This window comes from Amphibalanus amphitrite, unplaced genomic scaffold (genome assembly GCF_019059575.1).
Source record: "Amphibalanus amphitrite isolate SeventyFive unplaced genomic scaffold, NRLGWU_Aamphi_draft 000016F_arrow, whole genome shotgun sequence".
Classification (NCBI taxonomy): Eukaryota; Metazoa; Arthropoda; class Thecostraca; order Balanomorpha; family Balanidae; genus Amphibalanus; species Amphibalanus amphitrite.
Window position 1 is genome coordinate 1,754,658 of NW_024881512.1, and position 16,734 is coordinate 1,771,391.

General features: G+C 52.8%; 1 protein-coding gene across 1 annotated transcript; it reads left to right on the forward strand.

Annotated features, from left to right (window-relative positions):
* Positions 1-343: 343 nt before the first annotated feature.
* Positions 344-15,451, forward strand: LOC122386759. The gene is made up of 2 exons (XM_043376308.1): positions 344-785; positions 12,764-15,451. Exons 1-2 carry the CDS (start codon positions 728-730, stop codon positions 14,890-14,892), a joined length of 2,187 nt encoding a protein of 728 aa, XP_043232243.1. The 5' UTR covers positions 344-727; the 3' UTR covers positions 14,893-15,451.
* Positions 15,452-16,734: the final 1,283 nt, after the last annotated feature.

Consider the following 16,734-nt stretch of genomic DNA (forward strand, 5'->3'; position numbering starts at 1 on the left):
GTGGCCCGGCCCGAGCTGCTACCCCGTGCTGTGACCCGGCCCGAGCTGCTACCCCGTGCTGTGACCCGGCCCGAGCTGTGCTGTGACCCGGTCCGAGCTGCTACCCCGTGCTGTGACCCGGCCCGAGCTGCTACCCCGTGCTGTGACCCGGTCCGAGCTGCTACCCCGTGCTGTGACCCGGCCCGAGCTGCTACCCGGTGCTGTGACCCGGCCCGAGCTGCTACCCCGTGCTGTGACCCGGCCACCCGGCTGAGCAGCCACCCGGACTGCTCAGCCGGGCGGCAGTGAGGGGCGCCCCTCTCTCCTTGAACTAGTGGTGACCGTCCGTCCGGCCGTCCGGCCGCCCGGCGCCCCTGTGCTGTGTTGCCCAACGCGGCGTGTCTGGGAGGGCCGGCCCGCATCTGCGCGGCGCCACCTGCTCGCCGGTGACTAGCTACACCCGCTCACCGGCCGTACCAGAGTGTGCCAGAGTGCAGTTCTGCGCCCGAGCGCGGCCGTACCGGACTGCAGTTCAAGTTCTGCGCCCGAGCGCGCTGCGAGCCGCTCCGAGCGACCGTCCGTTCCGTGACTTCTGAGCCCACACACCAGTAGCGCGCCAGACGCCCCAGCGGCCGCCCGTCCGCCCGTCCGCCCGTCCGCCCGTCCGACCCACCCTGTAGACCGCCGTGCCCGCACATCAGTAGGTTCTGCGCCGTGCTGACACCAGCCCGCCACCGGAGCCGACGCCATGAAAAGACCCCCAGCGCTGGTGCTGGTGCTGCTGCTGGTCACCACTGGCCGATGGGGTGAGTGGTGCTGATAACAGGGGTGGATGGTACCGATAGGAGGGGTCAGTGGTGCCCGAGGAGGGGTCGGTGGTGCCGATAGGAGGAGCTCTAACTTCTAAGCACCCGGGAGTCCGCGTGGTCGTGGGTTCGCACGAAAACAATACAAGGTGGATGGCTGCAGCCTGCAGGAATTGCTAGCTGGCTGCCATAGTTAGTTATGATCTGATCACAAGTGAAATAGAAGATTTGGTATCGCACCGTATAGTCTTCCTGCATTATATCTGGTACAATATTTGTGTCGTGAATAATAAGTGATAATGATGTGAATAGCAAGAAGCTCAAAGTCCGAAGTAATTAAAAATAAAACACATGAAAAACAATTTTAAGGAAAAGAATAAACATTCGTGTGTTACAAAAATTAACCCCCGCCCGCCCCGCACATGGGGGGCTGCCACCCCCCCCCCCTTCAGGTAGTCTTTCTGCTCTGCACTCAATATTTTTAGAGCTAGAAGCCTGATTTTTCGTATAGCTGCTCCTCTACCTATCCTTTCTTGATGTCCACTGAAAATTTCAAGTTTCTGTGTTTTTTTTTTGTTTCGGAGATATGACCTTGTTTTTCAGGTCATGTCATGACCCAAATGACCAATTCTCAACATATTGCGTTGGCTATGGGCCTTGTGAGCTTTTGACACCTTGATTTTGGCCTTTTTGCCAGTCTTACCTCTCATTTATCATGGAACATGTTGTTCGACAATGTACAGATGTCAAGGTCAGGGTCAAGGTCAACCTAGCTCATCTAAAATAATTGCGTTTTAGGCAAGCTGAATTTACTTTTCGTGAAGTTTTTTTACTGCATTTTTGGTAAAAGCTTCTCAGATCATGATTTCATGTAATATGGACACATAAACAATCGGTGCACACATCAGTATGCACACAGACACACACAGACATACAAACACATATCATTGACCTTGACCTAACTTGACCTGAAATGACCTCAGCAGCAAAAACCTGGTCGGGTAGTGTGACAAAGAGGTTCTAGCTGGCTTGGCACCAGAAAACGGCATCGTCATCGTTATATGCTAAGCAGCGCACTTGATATCCAACGGTGACCCAAAACAGCAACATTTTTTAGTTTGACCTGACCTGGAAGGTCAATGACTGACCTGAGAAGGTAAAACTGGGTATCATTGGATTCGTCTCTTCCCATGAAAGAATCTTTTTGGTTTTTTACCGCGAAGCTGTATCTCCAACAGGAACGAAAATCGAAATGGCGCGGGGGTGCCACCCCCATGTGCGTTCTAGGATGGGAAAATGGCATGTGCGGGCGAGGGTTAACTGGAAGGCAACATTTAAAGGAAGAAAACAGCTTTTAACACGCTTAATTGAACTTACAATCAAGAGTTTCGTCCGTAAGTCGCCATATTGTCGGTATTACCAACGAACCTACCTTGCAAGCATAAGTTTTATATTATATATTTTCAATGAACGGAATATAAATCATAGCACGGCACCAGTAATCTAAATGTCTCACACACTGACTACGACTAGAGCTGCGGCTGTTCTGAGCGGCCACAGGCCATCCGTTCAGGAGCCTCATGTTACCGAGTGGTAGAGCGACTCCAAGCTGGCTCTATTCGACCCATGGCGTCCTACACTTTTCCCTTGAGATGCGGGCGAACAAGATAAGCATTCACTCAAAAAAAACTTTAGATAAAATTAGCTCGGTAGCACTAGTTTTTAAAGATATTGGAACGGTTTTATATAATACCGAATTGGCCTTCTTTGCAATCCGATAAGATTGTGACTTGTTGTCACAGATGATCTACAAACGCTGAATGCAAAGTCAACAGTTATCGACAACAGCACATTGGTACTTACCTAATACCTACCTACGTAGTAGCTATTACAAAGAAAATCGCCTTTGATCCGCTCAACTTCCGGATGCACCCGGTTATGGCCAGCACCAAAAGTTCCTCTGCATTGCTCTGCAGATAAGATTTTTCAGCGGTGGACGTTGATCCCTGCAGCAAGTGACGTCCGGAAAAGGGCCTGCGCGGTTGGACCGAGGCTAGATGAGCTGGGTGCATCCCGTTGTGTTAGGCTCTCCGAGTTCTCACTGACTGAGGCATGAGCAGCATTTGCGCAATACTTTTGTATGAATACCGAACTACAGAACGGCGCTAGCGCCTCCACCAATACGCATATGTAAATCCCATTCGCGCCGCTGGCCCGTCAATCCCCATTCATACCACGTGCAGTTGAGGCGTTGGTGTGCACACTGCACAGTACAAAGTGCATTGTGCACACCCGGAAAATCCCTGGCGGCTGTTTGCACCAGGCCCGTACCTATCGCGTGCAGGCAGTCTGTTGGAACACCTCCCGTGACGGCCGATGGTGAGAATGTCTGTCTGGTGGCGCCGAGCGTCCCTCGCGCTGCCGCGCCGCCGATCGGGAATACTAATGGGGCGCGCACGGTGGGTTCCTCTGTATACACAGTGTGGGTGTAGGTATACTTACCGTGCAGTCTGTCGGGGCTGCGTCAGAGCTCTGTCACAGACGCTGCGAGCTGTGCAGACGCGCGGTCCCGTGACGCTGTGTCAGAGCCGGCCGTGGACCACAGCTCGGTAGGCAGGTATGTGGCTGGGGTGAGCCTCGGTCACTGCCCCAACAGCACATGCAGGTTGATGACTTCAGAATCCCCTATAATTCACTGTAGGAATACCAAATATAGCATAATCCGATTTAGTAACCAGGAAAAGAATTACTGATCGGCGTGGCTTAGTGGTTAAACAAGTTTTGGAAAAGGCACAAGTCTGGTGGTCAAGATCTAAGGCCGCTTTGACATCCAGCATTATGCTGTTTACATGAAATCCGACTTGTTTTATGATAGCTCGTGGCAGCGTTATGCAACGTGTTTGCTTCCCACTGGGCCGGACAATTTAATATTTACATAATTTTCCGAACCGATGGTAGTTGAACCGGTGCATGCATTCAGCGCTTACTAGAATGCAATTCTCTTCTGCGGGTCACGTGCCTCCCTGTCTATTAGCGTGGGTGGCGAATCCGAAGTCGCCCATTCTCAAATCTCCCGTTATAGCCCCCCCTCCCCCCCCCCCCCCACCGGTGCACTAACTCCCCGATCAGCTCCACCTCTCGAGCTCGTGGCTCAGTCCGTGCAGAATGACGCTGGCCCAGTTCGTTAGGTACTGCAGCCACCGTTTGATTTGAAACAGAGCCGGGCCAGTGCCACCGTCACACTATTCAGAGTGACAATGGAGCGCTCTGACCACGGCAATCGCCGGGTGGCGATGGCCGTGGTCAGAGACTCGCCCGGCCGACTCGCCCGGCCGGCTCCTATCGCCTCTCCGGCTCCCGGTCACGTATGGCAGCACACAGGCGGTGCCGAGCAGACACAGAGCAGTAGACCGCGCTGTTAAACTGGCCACCGCATGGTGTCTGTTATTCACCGGCGCTTTTCCGGCCGATGAGGCGCAGCTGATTAGTCCAGCACGGCAGACGCCTGATGAGCGACGAGTTCGCCAGTCATCCGTGTATTGGCTGTTTATACCGTTCAGAGGAGAGACCACGCCGTCACTACATTCATCAAGAGTTCGTGTTTCCTGCTCTCTTTTCACAGTGACACCACGGCTGTCACAGAAAGTCCCTACGCGACATGTGAAACCCAAATCTGGCGACAGCTCACGACGGAAGTCTGTCTGCGGCACGTGTGACCGCGCCTGAGGCGCCGCTGCGGGACGATCCAGTCAGTCGGTCGGTCGGTCGGTCGGCGGAACTGAGTTCGGTTCGCACCGGTTTACCAGTGACCTGGAACTGCGCGACGCGCTATCACGCCGTGAAATGTGTGAAATCGGCAAACTGGAGCCGTGACTCGGCGGCCGTGACGATTGGCGGTGCAGCCGTGACGATCTGTGACGAGTTGGCGTCGCCGAGGCCCGCTAACGCTCGGCGGTCGCCGTAAGTGCCGGTGGATGTGCACTCAAAGCCGTGACCATGTGCCTTCAGAGCCGTGACCAAGTGCCGTACGCACTTAGTGAGCAGGAAAACGGTGAAATTCTGCGCCACACATATGATGTGGCGTGATCTGCGTCGATTTTGAACTACTTGGGAGGCCTGCTGAAGACCATGCATTATCACACGCTTTCAGCTTAAAACGATGAAATAGTATGCAGTGCTGTAGCAAAGAACATCTTTATATATGCATGTAGGTAGTTTGAATTTCAAATAACCCTTTTCCTCGATGGTTAATTGAAATTTTGATAAAAGCAAGTAGTATATACTATATTGTTTTGCAAATTTTCAAACAACAGTTTATTCTCGAGCCACATGAAACAATTGACAACGAAGTGTTAAAACTGCCGCCAAGCTACTTTTTTACAATTATCACACGTTATTGAAGTGTTCTTCTTTAACCCTCGCTCCGCTGGGGGGGGGGGGGCAATTTGGCCCTCACCCCCTGTGGTTTTTCCTGAAGCAAGAAAAGCAGCGCCACCAAATTTTCAGTACCTTCCCGGGCATCAATTTGACACCTTCACACAAAAGTTCAAGTCTTAGGTCAACTTAGGTCAGGAGTTATTCAGGTCAAACTGAGGTCACGTCAAGCAAAAATGAGCAAAAAACATGAAATCTTGAAACGCTCACAAAAGTTACAGTTACTAGGTAATTGCAAAGTTCTTTATATGGTCATGTAGACAAATAGCGGCGCTACAAAACTGCCATCTCGGATTATCAAAACTTTGGGATTTTAACCCCCAAAAAATAAAAAATGATTTTTTAGAAAAACGCAAATAAATCCCACAGTTTTTCGGAATTTCGAAAAAACGGAATATATGTGATAGTCCCTGCATTCTTCTATACACAGTAAACATGCCGACGTCGGCCCGACGTCGGGCCGAGGCTCGGCCCGACGTCGGCCCAGCGTCGGTTCAACCTCGGCCCGACATCGGCTGGACGTCGGATATGCCCGCATGTTCCGACGTCCAGCCGAAGTCCAGCCGACGTCGAGCCGACGTCGGGCCGAGATCGTTTGCCGAGGTTGACGAGATCGTTTATCGTTGGACCGACGGGGCCGACGTCGGCATGTTTATTGGGACAACGCGCCAAAAATATCAACCGGCGGCGGGATTCGAGCCCCCCAGTCGCTGACGTCGGCATGTTTACTGGGACAGCACCCCAAAAGCATCAGCCGGCGATGGGATTCGAACCCCGTGTCATTCGAATGCGAGGTTAGTGCGCTTACCACTACACCACGCAGCCAGCTAACGACTTTGGTTTGTTTTGTTGGGTTATGCCCTTTCGGTCTGACAAGACCATTTCAGAGCCGGAAGGATCATAGGATGGAGACATTGGTCTTCTTGGCGAGCACCCTGGGTCCAGTTCATATAGAGTCCCTGGTCCCATTGCTGTTACGTGACACTTATTGGAATGGAAAGGGCGACCCCACAATGGATTCATATAGCCACTCTTACACACCTGCACCAACGTTTCCCAAAGTGTCCCTTTGATAAGTGGCACTTCGGCAAAGTGACACTTGCCGACTGGCCTTTCTATATGAACTGGGCCCGGCCCTGGTGAGTTGCCGGGGCTGAGCCTGACCAAAGGATAGGCCGAGCAGCCCCCAAGCACTCACCGCACCCGGCTACGGGCGAGCTCGATTTACGGGCAATCCCAAATGGGATAAAGTTTCCCGTCCAGTCCGGATCAGGGGGTTGCGGCGTGGAGGAAGATTTGAGTTTCCTGAGGATATTTTGAATACAGAAGCTCTTTATGAAACCTGAAACATGTATTTCATATTATTTTAACGGTCAAAACAGCGGCCGATGTCGGTCCGACGTCGCCCCGACGTCGGCCCGACGTCGGCTGGACCTCAGCAATTGATCTCGGTCCGACGTCGGCCCGACGTCGGCTGGACCTCGGCTTGACGTCGGAACATGCGGGCATATCCGACATCCAGCCGACGTCGTGCCGAGGTTGGACCGACGTCGGGCCGACGTCGGCATGCTGATGCCGAGTTGCCGACGTCACCCCGACGTCGGCCGACGTCGGGCCGACGTCGGCATGTTTACTGGGTATACATACCAAATTTTAGATAGATATCTCCTTTATTGGCCAAGTTATAGCGAAAAAAAGAAACTGTTCAAAAATAATGACGTCAAATTTTCACACTCAATTTTTGGCAATTCTAGACTACGTAGCGCAAAACAAAGACCACTATTAGAATCCCCGTGACAAGCTGCATCGAATCAATAGGTACCCGTTTTATGCAAAAATATCAACTTTGAAATTTGACGTTATTTGACCTGACCTTGACCTGACCTTCACCAGGAAGGTCAGGTCAAAAGGCCCAAAGGCTGCCTGACCCACATAATCCCATTTGTCATGTAAAATGGACCGTAAAACATGTATCACACGACACTCTCATATTGTGACCCCCAGTGACCTGAGCTCTGTGACCTGACCTGGTAACAGTGACCTCAGATAGCAAAGTATGTGTTAAATTAACAATTAACCATCGATGGTGTTCAATAACTTAACAATTTACTCGATTTCACAACACATTTCTTACAATGCCTGTGAACGGTGAAAATCCGACCTTTGACCTGACCTGTGACGTCATCGGTTAGACGGAGGTCAATGAAATTTGGTCAAAAGGTAGTTCCCCGGTGGCGCTATCGAACGCCGTTTGAATTTTGAAAATCGGCTGGTAAATACCTGAGATCTTAGGGGGGCGAAACGCTCCCCCTCCTTACGGGTGGTATAGGGTCCGCCGATACCCCTGCGGGGCGTGGGTTAATCTTTGACCTGGTCTGTGACGTCTTCCGTGACCCCGAGGTGAATGGAATTGGAGTTCCTTCGACAAATGTGGCATGGCTTTTGAACGCCGCTTGAATTTTGCGGATCCGTCCAGTAGTTCGGAGGTAGGGGAAGGTGGGGTAAGACGGCCCAGTGGGGCAAGACGGACCACCAGCCCTCCCGGCTGAACCGCTGCTGCACTGAAAACAATTTCACCCAAAACTGGCGAGTAAACCGGTGCCTCGCGGGTACCCCTATCCGCAACCATTTTTAACCACCCTGCCAGGAGTCAATTTAGGACATAACACTTTCGCAATTCACTCTGGAGAGTAGTAACCCTCCACGACTATTCGCGCACCAGTGGCTCGCGAGTCGCGACCCCTCCATCGAAAGGTATTCATCGACGCCTACCTGGCAGCAGCGCCCCACAAACCCCTAGGAGATGGTTTGTGCCCTCCTCCACGCCTACCCTTCGCCGACCAAGTCACGAGGGCCAAAAAAACTCCCACGCTTGACCATATTTGCGGGAAAATATATATATTATAGCAATCTCACACCTAGAAAACATCGGTGAGAAAGTTTCACATCGGTGGGAAAGGTCACATCGAATTCCCATAGAAATTTCGGCATGACTCAGTCACCGGCAGTCATGCAGACGGCCCGAAATCAAAGATAGGGGAGATCCGTGTAAGACGCCCAGGGTCGGTAAGAGGCCCCATCGCTTTTTTTACCAAACCAATAATGTTATTTATTTTTTAATGTTCTTGTAAAGCAGAAGCCCTCTTGAAACAACAACTCACGAAACCTGAGGTATCAGGTGCGTCGCAGCGACTTTTGGTAAGCCTGTTTCTGTTTTTGCCCCTTTACTTGCTAGATATATGCATCTTTATCACCCTTATATATCTGAAAAAAAACAATGGCTATCAAATGCAATCTTTTCTCATCGAAATTGTCACATGTTAGCTTCAGAATAGACCATGTTCTGGTGCGCTGCAAATGTCTCATAAACCATAAATATTGTGGACGTTAAAACACTGTATTTTTTTAAGAGGCCCTCCCTTCGAGGATGATAAAACGCCCCCCGATAAAAAAACGCCCCCGATGCTAAAACGCCTGCACCTGCGGCAGGCGTGGCATTCTTTTTTCAAGGAGTTTGTTTTTGTTTCTTTTTTCTGTTTCTTTTCTAAGAGGTTATAGGTACAATTTTCGTTGGTCATCAGCGTTTGGTTGTGCTAGTTTTCGCATTGTTCGAGCGCTTTGGAAGTGTTATTGGTTTCGATAACACCGTATTTGCTTAGCTTTTCGAAATAAAAGGCCTTGCAGCTGTGTTCGCAAAGCGTCTTTTACAAGTCGACTTGACTTTTAAAACGCCCGATGGGGGGGGGGGCGTCTTACCATACCCATAGTGTAAGAGGCCCTTTTGCAACTTTTTCCAAAATGTAAGTTTACGGTTTGTGTACCCCCTAGATTCATTTTGAATGCAAATATGTATGGGAAAATGATGCATGCTCACAGCGCATGCACACGTTAGCGCTTAAATATTATCAGTTGTCTAAAAATAGTAACTGAGCTTAAGGGGGGGCCTCCTGCACCACTCTCCCCTATGTGTCGCCGCTGCTTTCGTGACCTATATAAGAATAAAAATGGTCTCACTTGGTAGTTTCGGAAGAAAAAGCCTTGCCAATCGTCCCGTGATGAATATTGCAGAGGTTTTAAAGATGCACCCTAACAATTGTACTTTCGCCCCCACTTGGAAACCGCCAAACAATGTGCCAACATATCATTGGTTCAAAAAAAAGTTAAAAAATTGTTGTAATTCAAAACTGTATGAGACAACGCCATCTAGTTGTAACAGTAGATCCAACTCCTTCAGGGCAGGTTATGTAAAGGTTCGCCATCCACGGATACGCGTTTACGATACCTCGAGTAGTTCCAACTCTTTCTGGGAGGGTTGTGCCGATGACTCGACACCCGCGGGGACAATATCCGGTGCTGGGTAGCTACCTTACTGCAAACTGTGGGTACAGTGCATATTTACGAGTAATAAGGCAGGCAAGTCTGCTTACCCTCTAGCTAGAATCTGGACATAGCGAGTTAATACACATATACCACCCGCAGAGCAACACTTAATTCGCCAGCTTCGGGTGAAATTGTTTTCAGTGTGGTATCTACTGCTTTATGCACTCACTATATTTGTTTTCCTTCGTAACAATGGCCACCTTGAGCTCATGCTGCTAGGATGCATAGCTTTTGAGTTATTGAGAAAAATGTTGTTTTTCGTCAAACCGATCTAATATACCTAAGAGGTCTACGGGTGATTCAATTACGGCGCCTTTCTTGCATGATTAGTTTCTATTTTGCACTTAACTGTGAAGAACAAAGTTATAAACTTAGTTATAGTCACACTTTAGGAAAGGCAAGGTTTTGGCAATGTTGGGCTATTTGACATATACGTCATGATAATGACAGAATTTAAATTTGGGGCAAGACGGACCACTGTGGTCCATCTTACCCTGTGGTGGTCCATTGTACCGTGCATATGGAAAGTTCTTTTCCTAAACATTGACACAAGTTTAAGTAAGCTAATTTTTCAGGAAGTAGTCTTTGTTGCATGTGAGCCATGCATGCAAATGCTCAGTTAGCGTGCATTCATGCCAAACGACAATCAACACACATGTTCCCAGCTTTTAGCTGCACTTCCATCATACATGAGTAAAGAATAAAGGCTCATTTTGTTATTTTACCATTCTGGTTACTTTTTCTTACAAGAGTACAGAGCAGAAGTGTAACACACATGAATGGATAGCAGGAACTGCTGGGTGGTCCGTCTTACCCCACGTTTTTTCTTGTCTGAGTTTTTGACATGTCCCTCTTTAAGAGCACCCACCACCTAGATGTCTTTAATTTGAAATTTAGTCTTTACACATATCAACAGAGGAAGGATTGGGCATTCCGAAGACTATAAATAATATGAATTACGAGAGCAGTGTAGCAAGATATGCGGCCTCAAACCTTAGCTGGTCCGTCTTACCCCACCTTCCCCTACGGGGGGAGGGGGCAAAAAGTGCCCCCCTCACCACGCGGAAGGTGCCCACTGCCTGCCGGGTTAGTTAATAATCACGGAGACTGTCACGAAGCACAGGCAAGTATCTTTACAGCGCGGAGACTACAGCGCAACGTAGGCAGCTATCGCTACAGCGCGTACTGCAGCGCAGCACAGAAAACTATCCTCACAGCGAACAGACTGCACGGCAAAGGCAGCTATAACTCATGGCGCGGAGACTAACACAAACACAGAAAAGTATCCTCACAGCGTGAAGACTGCAACGCAGTATAGGTAGCTATCCTCACATGGCGGAGACTGCAGCGCATCACAGAAAACTATCCTCATAGTATAGAGACTGCAGCACAGCATAGGTAACTATCTTCACAGCATGGAGACTGCAACACAGCTATAGGCAGCTATCCTCACAGGGCGGAGACTGCAGCACAGCACAGGAAACTATCCTCACAATGCGGAGACCACAACAAAACACAGGCAGCTGCGGCACAGGCATCAGACTGTTGCTCAGCACAGGAAACTATCCTCACAGCGCGGAGACTGCAGCGCAGCACACGCAGCTATCCTCATAGCGCGGAGACTATAACGGAGCATATGTAGATAGCTATCCTCAAAGCGCGGAGACTGCAGCACAGCACAGGAAACTATCCTCACAATGCGGAGACCACAACAAAACATAGGCAGCTGCGGCACAGGCAGCTATCATCAGACTGTAGCTCAGCACAGGAAACTATCCTCACAGCGCGGAGACTGCAAAACACACAACTATCCTCACAGCGCGGAGACTGCAGCGCAGCACTCGCAGCTATCCTCATAGCGCGGAGACTGCAGCGCAGCACACGCAGCTATCCTCATAGCGCAGAGACTGCAGCTCAGTACAGGAAACTATCCTCACAGTGCGGAGACAGCAGCACAGCTCGCATGGAACTATCATCACAGGGGGTAGCCGGAGACTGCAATGCAGATGGTCAAAGAATCGCACTTTTGCTACCATTTTTGGCGAAGCTTTATTTACCAAAATCTGGACCCCTAACCCTTGAACTTGGCCCTTGACCTGGCCTTAGAGATCACCGGTACCTATATACCCGAACATGACTTTCCCAGGGGCACAGGGCACAATCTCGCCGGCACAGGGGATGATTCAACTCCCCTAAGTCAAATAACTTGCGTAAAAAGCGGCTGATCGCGACGACATTCTCAGTACCCTCGCGTTGATTAATTTCACACGTACTCTGAAAATTTTATGACCCTGACCCAAATGATCTTTGACCTGTGACCTACTTTCCGAGACCATGTTTGGTCGGAATCGTGATTCGGCGTATGTCGGCTCGCATTAGCCGCGCGTTTGCAGTCTTCGTGGTTTCAAGCGTTCAAACATGTGATTTGATGTTTCTCCCATGCATTAGGGCGGATGTCAAGGTCACCTGGAGGTCAGGTCAGGTCATTGACCTTTGATGACCTCGGTCCACTTTTTCGAGTTTTACATGTTTCTAGGTTAGTTTTTGGAGCTGAACTCGAATCTAGCAACCATTTGAACATTAACGAAGTAGTTTAGTTTTATTGCCTTCGTAGCATGTTACGAAGCTGTCAGAGGCGGTTGATACGTACTACGATTACCGGGCAGGACCCCTACTGGTTGACCTGACCTGACATGACCCGACCTGGCCTAAATACATAAAGACATCATCTGTGATCAAAACTAACATGATATTCGTGATCAGCACCCCGAAAAAAACCATAGTAATTAGTAGCCACACTTAACGACGTTCTAACAGGTCCCCATTTGGCATTTTCCCGACTTTTGGGTCATTGACCTGACCTGGAAGGTCAACCGATGACCTAGGGCCTTAAAATTGGGTATCAATCGGCTTCCTGTGGTCACGGGAAGCACGCTCCTTTTTTCCGCGAAGCTCTAGCTCGATCAAGGGCCAAACGCAAGGGGGGGTCGTACAACCCTCCTTGCGCCGTCGAAGGACGCAAAATGGCCTGCGCCGGCGAGGGTTAACATTGCAATTGAGTTGGGCATCACTGTTACGCTCATCCGCAATGTATTGACTGACGGTGCCACCGGAGCCACTCCCCACTGACCGGTACCTACCCCTCCCCCTCCTCCGACCCGCAGGCGCCGTCCATGGGCAGTCCCGGGAGGAGCTGGGCCGGCCGCCGGTGGTGCGGCCACCGGCCATCCCGCGCGGCGCCGCGCCCCGGCCACTGGTGCGCGCGCCGGCGCCTCCGGTCCGGCTGGGCGCCGGCGCGGAGCCGCAGCCGCCGGCGCCGCCGCCCACCACCGACCGCGCCTGCGTGGTGCGCCACGTCGGCGGCGGCGAGTTCAAAAAGGAGTGTGTCGACATCGCCGAGCGGTGCGCGCGACGTCAGTGTCCGCCGGGCACCGTCTGCGCCCTCAATCTGGACGAAGAGCTCGAGTGTTTCCCGGAGTCGGTGAAGAAGTTCCAGAGCTGCCTGCCCGACTTCCTGCGGCTCTCCCAGCCGTGTCCGGCCGACAGCGGCATCCGAGCCTTCGGCATGGGCTGCAACTACTGCGTCGGCGGTAACCCGTTCCAGCCCCTGCCGATACCGTCACCGCCGCGGAGCCGGCTGGACACGTCTGGCCAGGCGCGCCAGGTGGTCTCTCCGCCGGCCGCTCCGCCGGCGGCCGTCTCCTCGCGCGCCTGCGTGGTGACCGTCTCCGACCAGGGCGAGTCGGTCGGCGAGTGTGTCGACATCTCGGGACGGTGCGCGCGGAGAGGCTGTCCCGCCGGCACCGTGTGCGCCCTGGATCTGGAGAGCGCCATCACCTGTCTGCCCGGGTCGCTCACCGAGATCAAGAACTGCGGCTCGGAGTCGGCCCGGCTGCGCAGGCCCTGTCCGTTCGACACGGGCATCACCGGCTTCGGCATGGGCTGCACCTTCTGCGTCGGCGGCAACCCGTTCCTGCGCGGGCCCGATCCGCCGGCGCTGTCGGCGACTCCTGGCCGGCAGGCGGACGGCGAGGACAGCACGGAGCCTCCGGCGCCGCCGGCCGGCCGCGCCTGCCCGGTGCTGCACGTGCGGGACGGAGAGTTCAGCTCCGAGTGCACCGACATCTCCGAGCAGTGCGCGCGCCAGAGCTGCGCGCCCGACCAGGTGTGCGGCCTGACGCACGCCGGCGCCATCAGCTGCTTCCCGCGCTCGGTGACAGAGTTCCAGCACTGCGGCAGCGAGCGCAGCCGACTCGAGCAGCCCTGCCCCGCCGACGCCGGCATCAGAGGCTTCGGCATGGGCTGCACGTTCTGTGTCGGCGGTAACCCGTTCGCGTCACCCTCTGTCAACCGGCGCCGGCTGAACGGTACGACACAGGGGCCCGCCGAGGAGGATGTGGCCTGCGTGGTGCGTCACATCAGCAGTGGCAACTTCAAGCGAGAATGCAGGAGCATCCGCGCCGAGTGTGACCAGAAACAGTGTCCTGTCGACACCGTCTGCGGCCTGGACCTCGACGAGAACATCACCTGTTTCGACGCGTCCGTGAAGGAGTTCGAGAACTGCGGCCCCGAGTCGTTCCGCCTGCAGCAGCCGTGTCCCGCGGACGCTGGCATCCGCGGGTTCGGCATGGGCTGCACGTTCTGTCGGGGCGGCAGGCCGTTCTTCGGCCGGCCCACACCGACCCCGGTCGGCCCGCCCACCCCGACTCCGACGGCGGGCGCCACCGGCTCCGGCCCGTCCAGCGCCGACCGGGTGGCGTGCGTTAGCCGCATCACGGCCGCTGGTGCCGTGCGGCGCGGCTGTATGGACATCAGCGAGCTGTGCCAGCGCCGGCGCTGCCCGGCCGACCGCACCTGCGCGCTAGACATCAACGAGCAGCCGAGCTGCTTCGCCGCCAGCCAGCTGCCCATCAGCAACTGCGGCACGACGCGCCAGCGGGTGGCGCAGCCCTGCCCGGCCGATACGGCTGTGGTGGCGTTCGGCGCCGGCTGCACCTACTGTCGGCCGCCGGCCGGCGCGCCGCCGCCGCCGCCGCCACCCGGCGCGCCGCGCCGCGCCTGTGTCGTCTCCGGGCCGACCCGGCGCTGCGAGGCGATCGAGGCGCGCTGCGCTGAACTCGCCTGCGCAGAGACGTGCGCGCTGGCGCTGGACGGCCAGGCGCGCTGCTTCGCGGCGTCCGAGCTGCCGGCGGCCCACTGCGGCCCCGAGCGGCGCCGGCTCGACCAGCCGTGTCCGGCCGGCCAGACGGCGGTGGCCTTCGGGGCGGGCTGCACCTTCTGCCGGCCGCAGTGAGTCCGGCCGGCCCTCAGAGGGGGAGGGAGGTATGGGGAGGTATGGGGAGGACAGCAGGCGTGACGTCAGACTCGTCGGCCGGCTCGGGGTTAGCGCGGCTGGGGACTGACGGACAGTCGACAGCGGTATAATGAAGGTCGACCCGGGGGGCGCAGCCGGCGCGCGGCACAGGTCAGGGTCGGACAAACAACACAGGCAGTGATCGTTTGGTGGTAAAAAGCGAGCGGATAACACGGGCGGCGGACGTAAAAGCGTCCACGAATGAGACACCAGACATGTAACTGCTGCTTCAAGCTCTCTGTGCGTGTAAAGTCAACCGATGCTGTCCACCAGCGCCGTGTCAGATTACTACGGTGCGATTAGACATCATTTTCCATCATACGACGACAAAGGGCACTTCCGTTATATGTAGAACGTTTTAATCTTCGTTCGGAAGATGCTTGGTTCTCATCGCTTTGTCGAGTCGTTCTATTTTTTTCCTCCGTCTAGTTGCTAGCAGGCGGCTACGTAACGTCGTCAGTGAACACCTGCCAATCACTACAAATAAACGGTGTACAAAGAACAACGGCGTACCATTGGTGAGGTGTAAGAAGCATAAGAAGCTGATAAAGATGCGATGCCGGTATACTGCATTGCTGGTATACCTAATGCAAGAGATGCAGGCGGCCTCTCTACGCATGTCTACAGGGTGTCTCAAAAGTTCGTTCACACATTTCCCATGCCAATAAAGCATATAAGAACCGGCCAAAAGTATAAGGTTTTGGTGTCTGTGTGTACACTAGACAAATATGCATGCTTTGACAACTGATTAAGAAGGTTGGAAACCAACCCCTTTGCTGTATCTCCAAAAATATTTGCACATACCGATTTTTGTTGCTCCGTCAGCTGCCGGAGGCTGATAAAAGGTTACCAGCTTTCAAGCTCTTGCAGGGGAATCCCCTGCAGTTTCTGCGTCGGATTTAGTTTTGACTAGCTCCCCGGCAACATCTGATTTTCCCTGAAAGCCGACAGCTTGCATCGACACCATTCTTGAGTATTATTTAGGCATTCTCTGGCGCTAACTCCTTCATGAATGACTGGCGCCGACATCCCAAGCGCCATTTTCCTTTTCAAAACGACCCCAGTCCTGAACAAACGGAAAGTGCCAGGAGTAAATTTTTCGCATCTTATGGTAGCAGAATGTGTCTGACGTCTGTTTCTCAGACACATTGTGCAAATTTTGCAAATTCCAAGCGCTCGTCATTCCCCATGCCAAGACCTTCGCTCGGTTGCGGAATGCTTTCCTCGGGAGATGTCCTGCTTTGTAAACGGCCCAAACCTGTCCATCGTGTGGTTTTATCGGGATTTTGTGTTTAAAAGAAAATTATTCGCTGCAGATCTGCCTCTTGAAACTTCGTTAGATAAAATTTTACAATAACTGACACTTTTGGAGGGTCAGGTGTCCTTGGCATTGACGATTTTTGTGTTATTGTCCCCAAAAATTAGCGTTATAGGTATTATAAACAATTTTAAATTATAATTTGTCTTTATTCTACGATGACCTGCACTTTTCGAAAATGGGTAACCTCTTTCTGTGACCTTCTTGCCAGTTTTCAATAGTTATGACCGCATTTTCAGCTGCTTTCCGGAACACGAGTCTGCTGTCGTGCGAGGGTCGTTCAAAACGCCGTTAGTCTCGCATGGTTTCGTCCTTCAAAAATTTTAGCCACCGTTTTTATGAGATGATCATCATGTTGCACTCATCCTCGCCGACACTTAGCCATGTGTCATTTCCGACTTAACCATTCCCATTACTCCTGAAACAGAGAGTTTCACAACATACCCGACTTTGCAACCTACATT